The sequence below is a fragment of the Pelodiscus sinensis genome, chromosome 23, assembly GCF_049634645.1.
Source record: "Pelodiscus sinensis isolate JC-2024 chromosome 23, ASM4963464v1, whole genome shotgun sequence".
Lineage (NCBI taxonomy): Eukaryota > Metazoa > Chordata > Testudines > Trionychidae > Pelodiscus > Pelodiscus sinensis.
Genome location: NC_134733.1, coordinates 3040615 through 3057280, shown reverse-complemented (window position 1 = coordinate 3057280; position 16666 = coordinate 3040615). Strand labels below are relative to the sequence as shown.

Sequence of the window (16666 nt, the reverse complement as noted above, 5' to 3'; positions counted from 1 at the left end):
CTGGGCCTGCTCCTTCCCCAAACCTGGGGAGACCATATTCCCCTAAACTCACGTGAGTCCAAAGGCAATCACTCGTACAAAGGTTCAAATCCACACCGAGCCGACTGAGCCCGTTAAAAAGAAACACTGCGCACTCGGGATCTTTTCATTTATCTTCTGATTTTTAAGGCTCATGGGGAGGGGTAACAGACCCCCCCCCATACTTCCCCTCATGGAAAGGGGTGACAGACATGGGGGGGATGCCTCCCCTCATGGGGAAGGATAACAGACTTCCCATGCCTCCCCACATGGGGAGGGGTGACACACACACACACACACACACACCCGTACTCCTCTGTCCCCTGGATTTCTTAGTGACAAGCTACCTCGCTTAGGCCCGGACCTCCGCTGACTTTCAGTGAGGCTCAGGGCTTATCTATATGGCAGGTTAGCAAAAGCCAGGCTGGGGGATGTCTCAGACACTAGCCTTATGCGCACTGTTTGTGTGGTGCCTGCTGCTACACATGGGCACCGACCCCTCATTTTAAAAGGCCCTTGGGCTTCCAGTGGGTGAGTCACTTTTGAAAATGTGACGATAGACTAGAAACACTCAAATGATGGTTCGAAGACCCCAAGATGCAGAGAATCCTCCAACAAGTGATTCATGTCCCATGCTACAGAGGAAGGCGAAAAACCTCCAGAGCCTCGGCCAATCTACTCTGGAGGAAAATTCCTTCCCAATCTCAAATATGGCGATCAGCTGAACCCTGAGCATGTGGGCAAGACTCACCAGCCAGACACCCAGAAAGTTCTCTATAGTAACTCCTATCATCCCGCCTGGTACAGAGAGGGTCAGAGCCTGGTTACAAGAATTTTCTGGAGGGCTGCATAAAAGGAGCTGTCAGTGTTAAAGAGTAAAAGAGAGACCAGCAGTTAGAAAGATGGCAAAGAACACAACTATTTTAATAACCTCCGAGTTGTGATTTTTAGTATAAACAATCAAAAGACATTTGAAATTCCAAACAGTATAATTCCCCTTAAGTACATTTTGGACCATAGAAAAGTTAAATGGTCAGTTTTAAATTAAAAGAATAAAAATGTTCATATACACAGTTCTGTACTCTTTGTAACAAAAGACCTTGCAGAAAATGTATCACAGCTTTCTCGTCAAATCCTTACTATACTTATTTCACTTAATTTTTTTAGACTTTTTTGAAGGAAACATAATAAGCTGTTCTCCCCAGATGGGTGACGATAGACTATAAACACTGCTCTCCCCTGATGGGTGAAGAAGACATTTTTACATTGGGTCTGAAATTCAAAAGAGAGAGAGGCCATTAGTGCAGAGTTATGTAGAAAAAAAAAACAAATAGCAAATAGGGCAGAAAGATCATCCTGCTATGTTCCCTTCTGATCTTCAGTGCACTCAGGTCTCCCTAAAACACCTGAGAGTTTGGCAACATTTAGCTTGAAAAGTGAATTTGGATTTGGCATAGATGTAAAAAAAAATCTCTCCTGTGGACTAAAAACTGGCTGCAACCCAGAGACAATAAGAATTTCATGCTACTTCTAAAAGCTCGTAAGACTGATGTTATAACAGTCACTTGAAACCTCCTTGCAGGAGGAATAACAGGTAGTTCGAATTAGGGCTTTAATTCGAACTATCGGGTCTCTGCCACGTGTAGCCGCGGGCAGTTAGTCTGGACTAGTGAAATTTCAAAATGGCGACCGGACGGGAAGATACAAATGAAGCCCAGAATATTTAAATCCCAGGCTTCATTTGCAACTTCGAATGCCTACGTTAGCCTCCCTAGTTCGAACTAGGGGGCTCGTGTAGACAGACCCTCACAGATTACATGCGAGATAGTGTCCATTCACTGTGTGTGCTCTCTTTTGAAAACGCAGGTCTCTTTTTCAATGCGCTTTGGCAGTGTGGACGCTCTCTGTCGGAAGACGTTTTTTCAGAAGATCTCTCCTGAAAAAAGTTTCTTCCGAAAGAAGCCTGCAGTCTGGACACAGCCTGAGTGATTCACAAGTGATGCAGGGAGCGTTCCTGCAGTCTAGCGGCGGTGGGGCTCTACATGCAATTGTGCTGAGTGATCACGGCCCCCGGAGGGGGTTGCTGCTTGTCACTAGCAAAGCAGTGAGAGAAGCAGCCCCGGCTGGGGGTGAAAGGGGCAGAGTGGCCCCACAGTCCCAGCTGCACCCTGGGATCCTGTCAAAAGCATCACTTTCAAAATGCAAAGTAGGCATGGGGGGCGGGAGGTAAATAAATCAAAACATTCCATGGGAGCCGGTTGGCTCCCCTAGCACAGGGAGGCTCTGGCCATAGGCCAGATGTTTAAAGGTATTTAGACACATCAAGATGCATGTAGGCACCTTGGTAAATCCCACGAGTCACCCGACCCCCATTGCTTTCAATGGCATTATCTCAAGAGCACATTCTACCCGAGAGATTCCAGATTCCAGAACGGGGCCCTACATCCGGACCTCTCAAGCTGTTTGGTGTCTATTTAATGGAGCAACTTTTGCATTTCTCAGGTGACCTGGCCTCACAGACCTTGTGTTACTTTTCCAGAGAATTAGATGCACTTTTTAAAAAGAAATATTGTTCTGCTGTTTCTGTGGGGAGGAGGGATCAGTAGAGAACTGACACTTGCATGTGACCATTTTGAAAGCTATCGATATATTTCTAACTAGGCAGAAAAGTGTAACACTCAGTTTGCTGAAGGCTGGCAGAAAGGTATGTGTGTTTCCAAGGGCTGCGTATGTTACTGTGTAAACTATTGTATGCATTAACACCACTGACCGTCATTGAAAAAGTCAGTGGTGTAATCTAACCCTAAGCATTTATCTACTTTAGGACATTTTCAATATTATTCTGTTGTTAGACAATATACAACAGCTAATATAGGGGAGTGTCACATATGCAGAGACTTTAGTACATAGTAGTATAAGAGGCTACATGTATATCTAGGGGGTTAGAAAAGATAGGCTATGATACAGTAGTTGCTTAATAGTACTTGACATGGTTAACACCTGTATGAATGTACATGCATAAGGGGGCAGAGTTAAGGTTAAGGTTAAGTGCACAGGCACTTCCTCACTTAAGTGCTCAATTGTGCAAACTTAGTGACAGTCTCCTAATGCGGGTCCAACTCCAGGACTTTAACATTGCAACTACCAAAACACCCGTAAGAAACTTGTGCTTATCCTATACCCTTGAGCTGTTTGGCTGGGTGCCCTCGGAATACTGACATTCTTCTCTACAACTAGGGATGTAATAGTATAGTCGATTAACCAAAGCTTATAAGTTAATGCGACAGGCTACACACATTTCCTCCCCACCACCTTTGCCGGTACACTTGTTTGCAGGTTTGCCAGCAGCCCGGCTCAGTTCTAGCTCACACTGGGTCCAGAACCTGCTCCCGCTGCGGCTCTGCATTTCAAGTGTATTAGGAGCCAGGCAGGCAGGCAGCCCAGCTCACTTCCAGCTCATGCCGGATCCAGGAGCTCAGACCCGCCTTAGACAGGGGCTGCTGCCACCCCATGCTGCTGCCTTTTTATCAGAGGCAGCAGCACAGGGTGACAGGCATCCAGTCCACGAGGGGAGCTCTGGTCTGAAACCCTGCACTGCTGCCTCTGATACAGCAGCTGCTGGCCCCGCCCCTGAGGACTATAGAATAGTCAACTAAGCAATAAGAATTCACGAGGTCACTCGACTATTCAATTAACGGATATTTAACATCCTTGTCTACAACCACCAGAATCCAGTTGGCTTGACCAAGAGCTGCCAGCTGCTGAGAACACCTGCTCTATATTCTTTCTGATGCTCCTCGTGTAGCCTGGATGTGCCCAGATGTCCTGCCTGAAGATCTACCGGGACCACTGGGGCTTTGGCAGGAGGGGAAGGTACCTGCTCCGCTGAGTTCCTCACCTGTGCTAGGGCAGAGCCCCTGCTGTGCTATCAGACCTCAGGTGCTCCCCTAGTCAGACGCCTTTTCCATTTGCGGCTCCAAAGCCAGTTACCAAAGTGCAAAGGAGACTCTCCAGCCACTTTGCTTTGCCAGCTCCTAAGCTCGGTCACGTGGCTCTGCTCACCTCGTGCCTCCTGAGCTAGCTATGCCAGGCCCTGGGTTTCTGGAACAGCATGAAATTCCCTGGTTGGCTTGGAACAGGCACTGGATCAAAAGCGTTAGAGCCAGATTTGAGAAGTGATCCAGTGTTCTCCTGTGGAGGGACAGGACCCTCCATTGTTCCGGGGGAGCTGGTGAGTATAAACCCCCTTTGAAAGTCTGACTCGGCGCTCAGCGGGTCCCACCCTCCCTGGGATATGTACGGAGCAAAAAAAGGGAGGAAGGATTGTACCAATTCAAAACCCCATTTTTGAGTGCTCAGAACTCAGCCAAATCAAACCCTTTTCTCTCCCTCCCCAGGCCGGCTACTCCTCTCTCTGGGCTGACCCCGGCCAAACTTCAGCTGCCCCTCCACAGGCCGCTCAGCTCTGAGACTCGAAAAAATAAGTTTTGCCGGGATTTTTCCTAAGTGCTCAGACGGCACCAAACGCTGCCGAATTTCAGTCTGAGAGACGGAAGCTTCAGAAACGTCCTCTAGCTGCCTGTGAACAGGGTGTGTAAAGGTGCAACCTTTGCATTGTGGACACTGCTGTGAATGCCGCGATGTAAATCGGTGGCAAACTCTCCAGAAATGCTGCCGTCAGGTCCAGCCGGGCCATCCCGAGGAGGGAGGAGAGAAGGAAAAAGGCCAGAGAAGAGCAACAAAACCTTCAGAGGCCTGGAAGGCCTAGGAGGTAAAAGAGGTGACCTGGTAAAAGTATCTTGAGCGATGACTGGCCCAAGAACCTCAGCCAGACCCTCCCGTTTGGCCTCTCTGACCCACAAGGGGCAGGGGAGACCCAGGGAAGTTAAAATACAATAAAATGTAAACGAAGCAGAGAGACTCAATGTTACACAACACGAAACCAACCTGTGGGACTCAACGCCCCAAGATACCAAGGAGCAGGAGAACGAGTTACGGTTTTTGAACACGTAGCTAGGTAACAGCTGCATTTGTATATAGGAGGAATCAACCCGTATCTGGCAGGAATGAGGAAAACCCATTCCCAGTGGGTTCTGGCCATTCTGGGACTTGCCTCTGTCACACACAGGGTGCTGGCCTGGCTGGGCCCCAGTCTGGCCAGTCCTGTGTTCTCACTGGTGGGCTGGCCGGCATGGCTGAGGCCAAGCAAAGCTGGCATGGGGATACACCTGGCCGTGAGACCAGCACAGACTGAACTAGAAGGAGAAGAACCTGGCAGCGGCTGACGCAAGAGCTATGTGGAGAAACACATTTTAGATGCTTGTGCCGCGAGTGTAGCTGCCCTCAGGCTATCTGAGACACCCCTGAGACGTGTGTGTTTTACAGGAGTCAGAGTTTCATGGGAAGGGCCCTCCCCCAAGGCTGCAGGGGCAGCACCGGCAAAGGACCCAGTGTCTCTCGGGAACACCCCGGTCTCTAGCAGGTGCTGGAGCAGGAAGGGAAGCGTTGGGCGGCGGGTGGGAGGCCAGGGCTCAGACGTACTCCCTAGCTGTCGAAGGCTGCGACTGCCTGTAGTACTGCTGTCCTTGCCTCTCCTCGGTGGGGCAAGAGCAGCACAGGAAGGACCCTCCCAACATCATCAGGCTGGCAGACGCCCAGCCGACAAACAGGGCGGAACCAAATTCATACCTAGAGCAAGAGAGAAAAGAGCTGGTGGAGACACGGGAGCACATGGAGGGGCCATTCACCGACACATCACCCGGGGCCCACGTAGGCACAGATGTGGCACATGGCCCCTGCCTCTCGGGAGACTCGCGTTCACCCCCTCAGGCTGCTGGAGTAGTGGGCGTTCTGGAGGAAGCCAGGCCAGACGGGTCCCAGAGCCAGCGTGCGGCCGGACCACAGGGTGGACAGCTCTCCAGAATGGCTGGGGTTGGGGGAGGAGGCCGGGCTTATTCACCATCTTCATACATGGCAAATGCCAAGCACTTCTGAGGGGGCAGTGACCCGCCTGGGCCCCGCTGTCTGGCTCCCCAGATGGGACGGGCCCTGTGCTGATGGCACAGGAAAAAGGACTTGGGAAGCAGGCTGGCCAAGGGAGAACTGGGGCATTGACACCGGCAGGGGGCTGCTGCCAGCTAGTTTGACAAAGTGATGGAGTCTCCTGGAGGACGTATGGGGGCCTACGGGCCCTGCTGTGGCATGAACACAGGGTCAGGCGCCCAGAGGAGCGAGAAGGGTCATGTGAGCCATGGCGGGAGCAGACAGGGCCGTGCAGGGGGTAGGACTGTGCATACCACTTCTTTACTTGTGTCTCAGGAGGCCCAGGGGCAGTGGGGCTGAGGCAAAGGGGCACCAGGCTCTGAGAACCATGCCCAGGGCTGAGCACTTTTGTCACAATGCCACCAATGAGCTACAACCCCAGGAAAACAGCTTCCCCCCGAACTGCCGATTTATGGAGAAGATCTTACCGGGCATTGACTGGAGTGCTGGGGTTGAAGAACTCGTAGGTCACCTGCGTGGCATACCATGAAACAGCTGTTAAGGTGCACAGACCTGGGGACACACAACAAGAACCCAGGAATCAGCCCCCGGAGGCCTTTCCAGGCGTTCTCCCACTGTCAGCATTACAGTTTAACACACTCATTGGCTTTGAAAAGGTCTCTGAGCCCTTTAATAGTCTGTTCTTATCCTCTCTAACTAATAAGTTCCATTGGTAACAGCAAATTGGACTCTTGGGCTATGGACAAACGTGACCCAAAATAACAACAGGGGTTTCAACAGCCTTTGGGATTTCGGTGCAAGTTGGGATGCAGACCCACCATCCCACACGTAATACGCGGCAGGAAAGGACTTTCCAATAAAGGGCTAAAACTGTCCCCATGCTACTTAAAAACAAGGAGGAAGATTCTAAGAGGCAGCTGGCCAGGCAGGAGCAACAGGTAGTTAATGTGACCTGGCTAAAACATGCTTTCAGTTTACATACATGAATAAGAACGGCCCTACAGGGGCAGACCAAAGGCCAGTCTAGCCCAGGGTATGTCTACACTACCCCGCTAGTTCGAACTAGCAGGGGTAATGTAGTCATCCGCAGTTGCAAATGAAGCCCGGGATTTGAATTTCCCGGGCTTCATTTGCATGAAGCCGGCCGGCGCCATTTTTAAATGCCGGCTAGTTCGAACCCCGTGCCGCGCGGCAACACGCGGCACGGAGTAGCTAGTTCGGATTAGGCTTCTAATACGAATTGGCTGTACTCCTCGTGGAACGTGGAAGCCTAATCCGAACTAGCTACTCCGTGCCACGTGTAGCCGCGCGGCACGGGGTTCGAACTAGCCGGCATTTAAAAATGGCGCCGGCCGGCTTCATGCAAATGAAGCCCGGGAAATTCAAATCCCGGGCTTCATTTGCAACTGCGGATGACTACATTACCCCCGCTAGTTCGAACTAGCGGGGTAGTGTAGACATACCCCCAGCGTCCTGTCTTCAGACAGCGGCCAATGCCAGGTGCCCCAGAAGGAATGAACAGAACAGGGAATCATCCAACGATCCCTCCCCTGTCAGCCATTCACAGCTTGGCTACGTCTAGACTGGCATGATTTTCTGGAAATGCTTTTAACAGAAAAGTTTTCCATTAAAAGCATTTTTGGAAAAGAGCGTTTAGATTGGCACGGAGTTCGCAGTATAACGATGCGCTTTTGCGGAAAAACGTCCATGCCAATGTAGACGTGCTTTTCCGCAAAAAAGCCCCGATCGCCATTTTCGTGATCGGAGGTTTTTTGCAGAAAACAAATCTGAGCTGTCTACACTGGCCCTTTTGTGCAAAAGTTTTGCGCAAAAGGGACTTTTGCCCGAACGGGAGCAGCACAGTATTTCTGCAAAAACACTGACGATCATACATGAGATCGTCAGTGCTTTTGGGGAAATTCAAGCGGCCAGTGTAGACAGCTGGCAAGTTTTTCTGGAAAAGCGGCTGATTTTCCGGAAAAACTGGCCAGTCTAAACACAGCCCTTCTGACAGAGGCTAGGGACACGATCCTGCCCAGCCTGGCTGATAGCCATAGATGGTCCTGTCCCTCATAAAGGTAGCTAAGTTCTTTTTGAACTCAAGTCAGAGGAGATACTCGGTGTGGAACTGGGACCCCAGTTTAGGCCCCATTTTCAAGAGACAAGATCCCTTTGAAGCAGGAATAAATATAAGGTGCAAAACAGTCAAATTAGTTCTCTTTCCTGCTGCGAAACGGCTATAAACAAAGAGGATCCCAGACCAGAAGAAGTGATTTGTCTCCCGAGTTCTTAAGGGTAGCTATTTAACCATGGAAGACCAGGGAAGTTTTCCCAGACTGGATTCAAAGCCCAGGGGTCGGAGCACAGATCTGGACTCTGCAGGCACAGCAAAGGAGTCAGTCAGAGAACCTTTGCTGACATTGTTAATGAGGACTCATCGGTAAGTAGGGATGTTCTAGTCTAGTGACATCCCACCAGGACCTGTTCTTGGCCCAAGGCTATTCACTGTCTTTATCAACAATCTGGAAATAAAACAGGGTTGGAGATGACACAGAGATTGGTGGACTGGTAAATAATGACTAGGATGGTCATTGAGACGGGCCACTCTGATCGCTTGTTACCTGGGTGCAATTAAACAACATCACTGAATTTAGCCAAAGACAAAACGCGCACAGTCGGAAACAGACTGTAGGGCACACTTTATGGCTGGGGGATTGTGTCCTGGCAAGCCGTGGTGCTAAGTGGGTGCCAAGGGGAACTGGTGCTAACAGGATCCTTGGCTATATAAACAAGGGAACACAAAGTAGGCGTGGCAGGAGTGACCATAGGGTAGGGCCGGGCGAGATCATGAATGACACTGTCTTGAGCGGGTACTCAGCTGTGGTGAATGGGCCTACCCATGTCCCCTAATTGTGAGGTAACTGTAAGAAGCACGTGTAGGTGCCTCAGATGTCACCAGGAGCTGTAATGTTGCTGGGAAAGTTATTGTCACTAACAGATGTTATAAACAGCTGCAGGAAAATGAGACAGAGGATGGATGAGTCCAAACCACAAAGGCCTCCAGATGTTACCCAAGCATTGCGCTGGTCTCATGCCTGGTAGACAAGAAAATCTGGGTCTGAAAACTGAAGAACCAAGATCCATGAGTCAGACACAAGCCCTAATCAGTGGGCAAAATAACGAGGGGCTGGGCTACTCTGCCCACCACTCCCATTTCATGCCCTTAAGAGACTGGGAGGAGGGAACACACGGAGCCTTGGGGAAGCCAAATGGCTCCGCTGGAAACAAGTGCCACTTATCTGAACACCCCTCAGTGTACACTTTCCCACATCCCCATAGTTAAAAGGGGAGGCCCCCTTTAGAACCACTACCTGGGCTGGAGAAGTGGAGATCATAGAATCCCAGGGCTGGCAGAGACCGCAGGAGTCACCGAGTCCAGCCCCCTGCCCAAAGCAGGACCAACCCAACTCAATCATCCCAGCCAGGGCTTGGTCAAACACTTCTAGGGATGGAGATTCCACCCCCTCCCTAGGGAATCCAGTCCAGTGCTTCCCCACCCACCTAGGGAAATCATTTCTCCTACTATCCAACCTAGACCTCTCCCACTGCAACTGGAGACCATTGCTCCTTGTTCCACTATCTGCCACCACTGAGAACAGCCTCTCTCCAGTCTCTTTGGAACCTCCCTTCAGGAAGTTGCAGGCTGCTATCAAATCCCCCCTCACTCTGCTCTTCTGCAGACTAAATAAGTCCAAATCCCTCAGCCTCTCCTCGTCGGTCATGTGCTCCAGCCGCCTAATCATTTTGATTGCCCTCCGCTGGACCCTCTCCAATGTGTCCACATCTTTTCTGTAATTGGACGCAACACTCCAGCTGTGGACTCACCAGTGCCAAATATAGGGGAATAATCATTTCCCTGATCTGCTGGAAATGTTCCTCCTAATGGACCCCAGTATGCTGTCAGACTTCTTGGCTACAAGAGCACACTGGTGACTCATATCTAGCTTCTCATCCTCTGTAATCAACAGGTCCTTTTCTTCTGTACTGCTACGTAACCAGTCGGGCCCCAGCCTGTAACAATACTTGGGATTCTTCCATCCTAAGTGCAGGACTTGTTGAACCACATCCGATTGTTTTGGCCCAATCCTCCAATTTGTGTAGGTCACTCTGGACCCAATCCCTGCCGTCCAGCATATCTACCTCTCCCCCTAGCTCAGTGTCATCCGCAAACTTGCTGAGGATGCAATTCAGCCCCACGTCATTAATAAAGATGTGGAACAAAAGCAGCCCCAGAACGGAATCTTGGGTCACTCTGCTTGATACTGACCGCCAACCTGACATCGAGCCGTTGCTCACTACCCGTTGGGCCCGACAGTCTAGCCAGCTTTCTATCCACCTGACAGTCCATGTATCCAACCCAGACTTCCTTCACTTGCTGACAAGAATCCTGCGGGAAACCGTATCAAAAGCCTTGCTAAAGTCAAGGTATAGCGCATCCACCACCTTCCCCATGTCCACAGAGCCAGTTAACTCATCATAGAAGCTAGTCAGGTTAGTCAGGAATGACTTGCCCTTGGTGAATCCACGAGGACTGTTCCTGATCACCTTCCCCTCTTCCAAGTGCTTCAAAATGGATTCCTTAAGGTTCCCCTCCATGATCCTCACAGAGGCTGAGATGAGTCTAGTTTATTAAGTCCCTGGAGGAAATCACACCCTCTCTCTCCTGAGAGACATGACTCACACTGGGTTTGAGGCTACTTGCCCATTCAGAAGCTGTGGAGAAGTCATCGGAGCCGCTGCCCCATGTTTGTGCTCCCCCACATCACGCAGACCAGTTCAGACGATCCTCGGATGGTGGAAGTTTGTGGGTACAGGGAGCCCCAGACTTTGACTTACCTGCGAGGATGAAGAAGATGCCGCCAGCCACAGCAATCCGGCTCTTGACAACAGGGTTCTCGTCCGCCACTTTCGTACATTTCATCCCCACCACGCTGACAATGACCCCCACAAAGCCCATGAGGGTGGAAACCACCATGAGTGCCCGGGAGGTCTGGAGATGAACTGCAAAGCAAATGAAGTGCAAGTCACTGGTGCTGTAGAGCAGAGGAGCAGAGCCAGACACGAGAAGGGGCATCATTAGACAAGACCAGGGACTGGGGAGTAACAGCGCCTCGATTCTCTGTGCTGGTGAGTGCACCTATTCGTGTCCCTAAGTCGTGGGTGCCAAGCAGCCATTCCCCACGGTCACCTTGTCTGGTGGGGTCTCCCAGGCTTAGTGCTCCCTGGCTCTTCACTGAGGAGCCGTTCTGCACCAGTGGTCACATCGTGACCCGTCCAGGAGTGGTTCTCCCTCAAACAGGTCACTTCCCAACCTCCGGGACCCTCCTTCTTGCCAGCCACCCCGCCATCTAGTGTCCACAACCCAACCCCCGCTCGTCAAGCTCCCAACCCAAGGTGGAGGCTTCGGAGGCTGGCGGGGCGGGGGAGGGGGAATTTAGCCTCCAGCTCCAGTTCTCCCACCTCGCCAAGGCATCGTGACCAGCACAGCCCCCAGGGTGCCATGTATCCCATGCGCCATGGGCTGGCTTGTTTCCCCTGACTCACTGATCAAATTCCCCTTGGCTGATTTCTCTCACAACAGGTGTCTTTGGTACAACCTCCCTTGCTTACGTTTTTGCTCTGCCCTACCTTTCCACCTCTGACTCTGAAGGATTTTCAGGGGGATGTTTCCATTCTATTTATAATATTTACGTATCTTGGAGTCCTCAGGTCGGGGGAGAAACAACTTTCCAAATGGATTATCCCTTTTGTTCTCCCCGTTCTGTCTCTCATGCTGCCTGTTCATTTCACTGGCCTGTGATATTGGGGGGGGGGGGGGGGGGGGGCGGAGTCAGTGTCAGCAGCAACCTCCGTCCGTCCTGGGGTGGGAGATCTGAGAGTCTGGAGTGTGAAGTGGCTACTAGAACGTTGCAGCGATCCAACACACACTCTGGCGTGGGACTGTCAGCCGCTGTAACCTGAGTTACGGAGCTACCCGCCGAGTAGCTTTGAAAACCCTCAGCGTGGGCAGCAGGAAGTCTTCGGCGGCAGACATCTGAGACTAAAAAAGCCACTGAACTTGCCCAGTGTGGCCACCCCCCTGCCATCTTCCAGCCTTGTTCCCCAGGGCTGTAGGGCATGTGGAGTCAAGAGCCGCCCAGCTGTCTGGGAGCAGAAAAGACACCAGCTGTGGGAGCACTGAAATTGTGGCCCCAGAGCACTGGGCTTGGATTTGATCCATACACACAGTCTCACACGAGCCCAATGCTCACTGCTTTAGACCAGAGGTGGGCAAATACTGGCCTATGGGCTGAATCCAGTCTGCCAGGGTGAGCTCCTGGTGGGCCCCACGGCTATATTTACCTGCACAGACACAGACACCGGCCATCACAGCTCCCATTGGCTGTGGATCATTGTTCCCAGCCAATGGGAGCTGCAGGAAAGGATATCCTGGTCCACACTGCTTCCTGCTGCTCCTATTGGCCAGGAATGGCGATCTGCAGCCATGGGAACTGCAGTCTCTGGTACCTGTGTCCACGCAGGTGAATGTAACTGTGGCAGCCCGCTGGGGGCTAGCTCTGGCAAATTGCCGCCATATTATTGCCACCCCTGCTTTAGACTCTGTTGTTTTAGCCCCTGGAGCCTGGGATAGATTTTAAAACCTGTCTGAGTGAAAGGGACAGAAGAGGACAAAAGGTCACCCTGAGTCATCCCTTACGCGGGCCATGTAAAACAGGCGACAAAAATAAGCGCAATTTGGCCAGGAAGGAGCTGCATGCACTGAGTTAGTTAAGGCTAAAATACGAGGGTGAAAATGCCGCCAAGTACTTTATATCCACTTGTGACCCCAGAAAAGATGGACAAGAACCATCTTAAGACAAAAAGAAACGTGGTCTGGGGTGTGGGAACGGTCTTAAATGGACAAGTTGGCAGGAAAAAGTTGCCGACGCCATTTCCAGGCATTTTGTGAGAGAAACAGCGACCTTGTCGGGGGACAACATCGCCGCCTGTAGGCTCCGGGAAGACTCCTGTGGACATCCAGGTGTGACGTAGTGGGGGTACTTGCTGGGCTGTGATGACCCCTGCTGTCTGGAGCAAGACCCAGCAGGGAAAACCTCACTATGCAAAGGTGACCCCAAACCTGTTGAACCAGACACCCCCCATGGAGAGGAACAAAGGAAGGTGGATGCTGCCCTGGCTGGGGGGCAGGGCTGGAAGAGAGTTAGTTAGTTGCTGTCTGGGAGCATGGAGGAGACAGCCTAGGGAAAGGGGCTGGAGTTTAGGGGCCCAGTCTCCCCCCATCTCAAGGGGGCCTGAGGCAGCCTAGCCCAGCTCTGTGACCAGATTACATCTGTGCTGCGCTGTATCCTGGAGAGGCAATAAACTTCCTCTATTCCACCGGCTGGTGCAGTCTGTTTGTGCCATTTCGGGGTGCAGGAGACGGGGGCCCCCAACGCGCCGTCACACTAGGTCACCCCAGCGCTAGCAAGAACAGCAGGCCGGCTGAGTGAGCTCCCTACGCAGGAACGCCTCCCGCCTGCCACTCATTGGCCTTTTGACAGGTGAAGAGGGGAAAGGAGCAAGTAGACGCCCTTTATGCCATGCAAGCAAAAGAACCGTGAGCCTCCGGCAGGAGCTGAAATTTGGACGCTATGTTGGACTCCTCACCGAACACACGTAACGTGGGGCCCTGAGGTCCTGGTCACTGTTGCACTGAGCCTAAAAATTCTTCGTCTGGGACTAAGGATTTATTACACCAGCCTATTGAAGGCCATCGTGTGCCAGTGGCAAACGAGGCATGTGGCCTCCTGTCCCCACAGCTCGAAAACCAGGGTGGAAAATCCCTCAGCAGGGCAAAAGTGAGAGATCAGGGAAAGCTCCGTGAGCGGGGAAAAGCCCAGCCCTTCGTGTGCTTTGAGTCCCACTTCATGGCGTGATGCTCCTGCTCAGTTGCACAATGAGCTCTTCCCAGCAGGAATGGGAGCTACACGCTCAGCTCGGACACCTGCCTTCCCTCGGGTTCCAGCCGGCTCCCCAAAGCAGAACGCCCCTTCCCGTCCTCAGGGCCTGTTTTCACTCATTTACCTTCTGCTCCCACATTGTAACAGGCCTGGGATGCTGCCTCACCCAGCCGTGCTACAGGCAAAGGACGAGGTCCCAGGAGCGGGATGTGAGCTCCCTGGGCGTGTAGACTCCTCTCCAGCAAACTGGCTCATCTCATTTCCCACTTGGCTTCACATCCCCAGCAGCAGCAGGCAGCGTTTGCTGGGTATTTTTAAGCCAGGCTTGTGGTAGGGACCAGGGCACCTAACTCCCACCAGAGGACCAGGTGCCTAAATACGTCTGGGGAGCCGAGCCTCAGTTTCCCTTCGGAACAGCCCTGCCCCCCCCCCCCCGCCGATGTGAGGACAAAGGCATGAGTAGTGCGGCGCCGACACTGCGGGCACTGGGCGATCAACCTGCCTGCGCCTCTCACACCTGGCGAGCGAGCGCCCGTCGGCAGCGCGGTGCGAGAGGCAGGGGATGCGGGAACCCACCGCCCCTCGCTCCCTTGGCGTCCGGGAATCGGATGGAGCCAGCCGCGTCCCGGAGCGCACGGCTGCTCCCCGCTCCCCCCCCCCCCACGCCCGAAATGGGCCCTTGGGTCCCCCCCGGCCGGACGCCTTGGGGGCCGGACACAGAGCCTGGGTTGCACCTGCCCGGAGCGCCCCTCGCCCCGCATCTCCTGCGCCCCCATCCCCGCGGTTCGCGCCTCCCGCTCCGCGTATCTCCCGCATCCCCCGCCGGCTCCCGCGCTTCCCGTTCCCCGTATCCCCCCGGCGCCCCTCGCCCCGCATCCCCCGTGCGCGGCATCCCGGCAACTCCCAGGTCCCATATGCCCCGCGGTTTTCCGGCTCTAGCGCCTGCTGCTCCACGCATCTCCCGTTCCCCGTATCCCCCCCGGCGCCCCGCGTCCCGCATCCCCTGCGCCCCCATCCCCGCGGTTCCCGGCTTCCGGACCTCCCGCGTCCCGCATCCCCTGCGCCCTCATCTCCGCGGCCCCCGTGCGCGGCATCCTCGCAACTCTCAGCTCCCAACCCCGCCCGGTTCTCCCGCTCCACTTATCTCCCGCGCCTCGCATCCCCCGTACTCGTCGGCTCCCGTGCCCCGCATCCCCCGGCGCCTCTCGCCCCGCATTCCCCACGACCCGCAGCCCCGGTGCCCCTCGGCTCCCGCGCCTTTCGCCCCCGAGTCCTCTGCGCCCCGCAGCCCCCCGGCTCCCCGCGCGGGCGGGACGCACCGTCCAGCGAGAGCAGCGAGTCGTGCATCTTGCACTGCACCTGGCCGGTGCTCTGCGCGGCGCAGCTCATCCACAGCCCCTCGTACAGCCCCACGGCCGTGATGATCGCGTCCCCCGCGTACGAGCTCTGCCTCCACTGCGGCAGCGCCGCGCTGCACAGGGCGCCGACCCAGCCGCCCAGCGCCAGGAAATAGCCCAGCAGCTGCAGGCCCGCGCTGGCCATGGCGGGCGGCTCCGCTCCCTGCCCGCGCTGCGCCGAGCCCGAGCAAGCGACCGCCCCGATCCCACCCGACGGGGCGGGCAGCCGCGCGCGGTGCCAGGGGCGGCCCCCGCAGGGCAGGAGCCGCCCCGAACCGGCCGCCGGGCGCAGAGAGGCGGGGCTCGCGCCTGGGGGCGGCAGGGGGCTGGGCCCGGGGTGGGGCCCGCTCAGAGGGGGGGCGGTGGGGTCCTGGGCTGGAAAGTAGCCAGAGCCCCTCGGGGGGCAGGACGCCTGGGCAGAGACCCTGTGCCCACAGAGGCGCCTCTCTCGCCCCTTTTCCGGCCCCTGAAAGCCCGACCCCCTCCCATGCTGCGCCCGAGGCAGGTGGTGGGACCCGATCCGAGGGCAGAAGCGGCCGCAGCGGGGCTAGGGACGGGGCGGCCGCCGGGTCAGCCTGGGGCTGGGTACAAGCTGCGTTGGACCTGCGCCTGAGACTGAGCAGCCAGGACTGCAAACCGCTAAGAGCTGGCGGCCGGACGGGCCCACACAGCCCAGCTGCTGCAGCGATGTTTTAAGGAGCCCCTTAAAATGTTGCCACGTCAGCACTTTGACGTCGCTGACCCTTCCCGGACGGCAGCACCACCAGGCCCTACCTGCAGTGCAGCCCACGGGGGGGAGGGGGAGAGCCCCAGACCCGCCCCTTCCAGGGACCCAGAGCCACGCCCCACCTTGCCAAGGACTCTGGAGTACCAGTAAGTCCTGGCAATTACTTTCCCCCATCTAAGGACCTGTCTGCAGAAATCTGGGAGGAAGAGAGGCAGGAGACCACGCTGGCTGCTGGCAGAACTCTGCATCCAGCCACAACATCATGAGAGAGCCAGGAGAAGGGACGTTGGTCACCTGCAGTCCAGCACCACACCCAGGATCCAGAAGCTCTATCTGCCCAACCTATCCCTGCCCTACAACATATCTACCCCTCCCCCTAGCTTGGTGTCACCTGCAAACTTGCTGAGGGTGCAATCTTGACTAGGGGTGCGAAGGGTGCCTAACAGGAAGAAGCAGCAACGGGGGGAAGAGGAGGGTACTTCAAAGCTTGAGGCCTGAGGCCAGACCCTGGGCTCCACATG

At 54.5% G+C, this 16666-nt stretch overlaps 1 protein-coding gene across 1 annotated transcript; it reads right to left on the bottom strand.

Moving 5' to 3' along the window:
* Positions 1-915: 915 nt before the first annotated feature.
* Positions 916-15677, bottom strand: CLDN19 (claudin 19). Its single transcript, XM_075906194.1, has 5 exons — positions 15341-15677; positions 10918-11082; positions 6489-6573; positions 5560-5706; positions 916-1290 (listed from the first exon to the last, which is right to left on the bottom strand). The coding sequence occupies exons 1-5, from the start codon at positions 15561-15563 to the stop codon at positions 1239-1241; spliced, it is 672 nt and encodes a 223-aa protein (XP_075762309.1). The 5' UTR covers positions 15564-15677; the 3' UTR covers positions 916-1238.
* Between the last annotated feature and the right edge of the window lie 989 nt (positions 15678-16666).

What these genes read in the sequence shown, in the direction of transcription:
- CLDN19 (XM_075906194.1), bottom strand. Translation starts at nt 15,563, where the DNA reads ATGGCCAGCGCGGGCCTGCAGCTGCTGGGCTATTTCCTGGCGCTGGGC. An exon ending in AGCACTCCAGTCAATGCCCG is followed by an intron (nt 5,707 to 6,488) that starts GTAAGATCTTCT and finishes CTCTTGCTCTAG; the next exon opens with GTATGAATTTGGTTCCGCCC. An exon ending in CAGCCTTCGACAGCTAGGGA is followed by an intron (nt 1,291 to 5,559) that starts GTACGTCTGAGC and finishes TTTGAATTTCAG; the next exon opens with ACCCAATGTAAAAATGTCTT.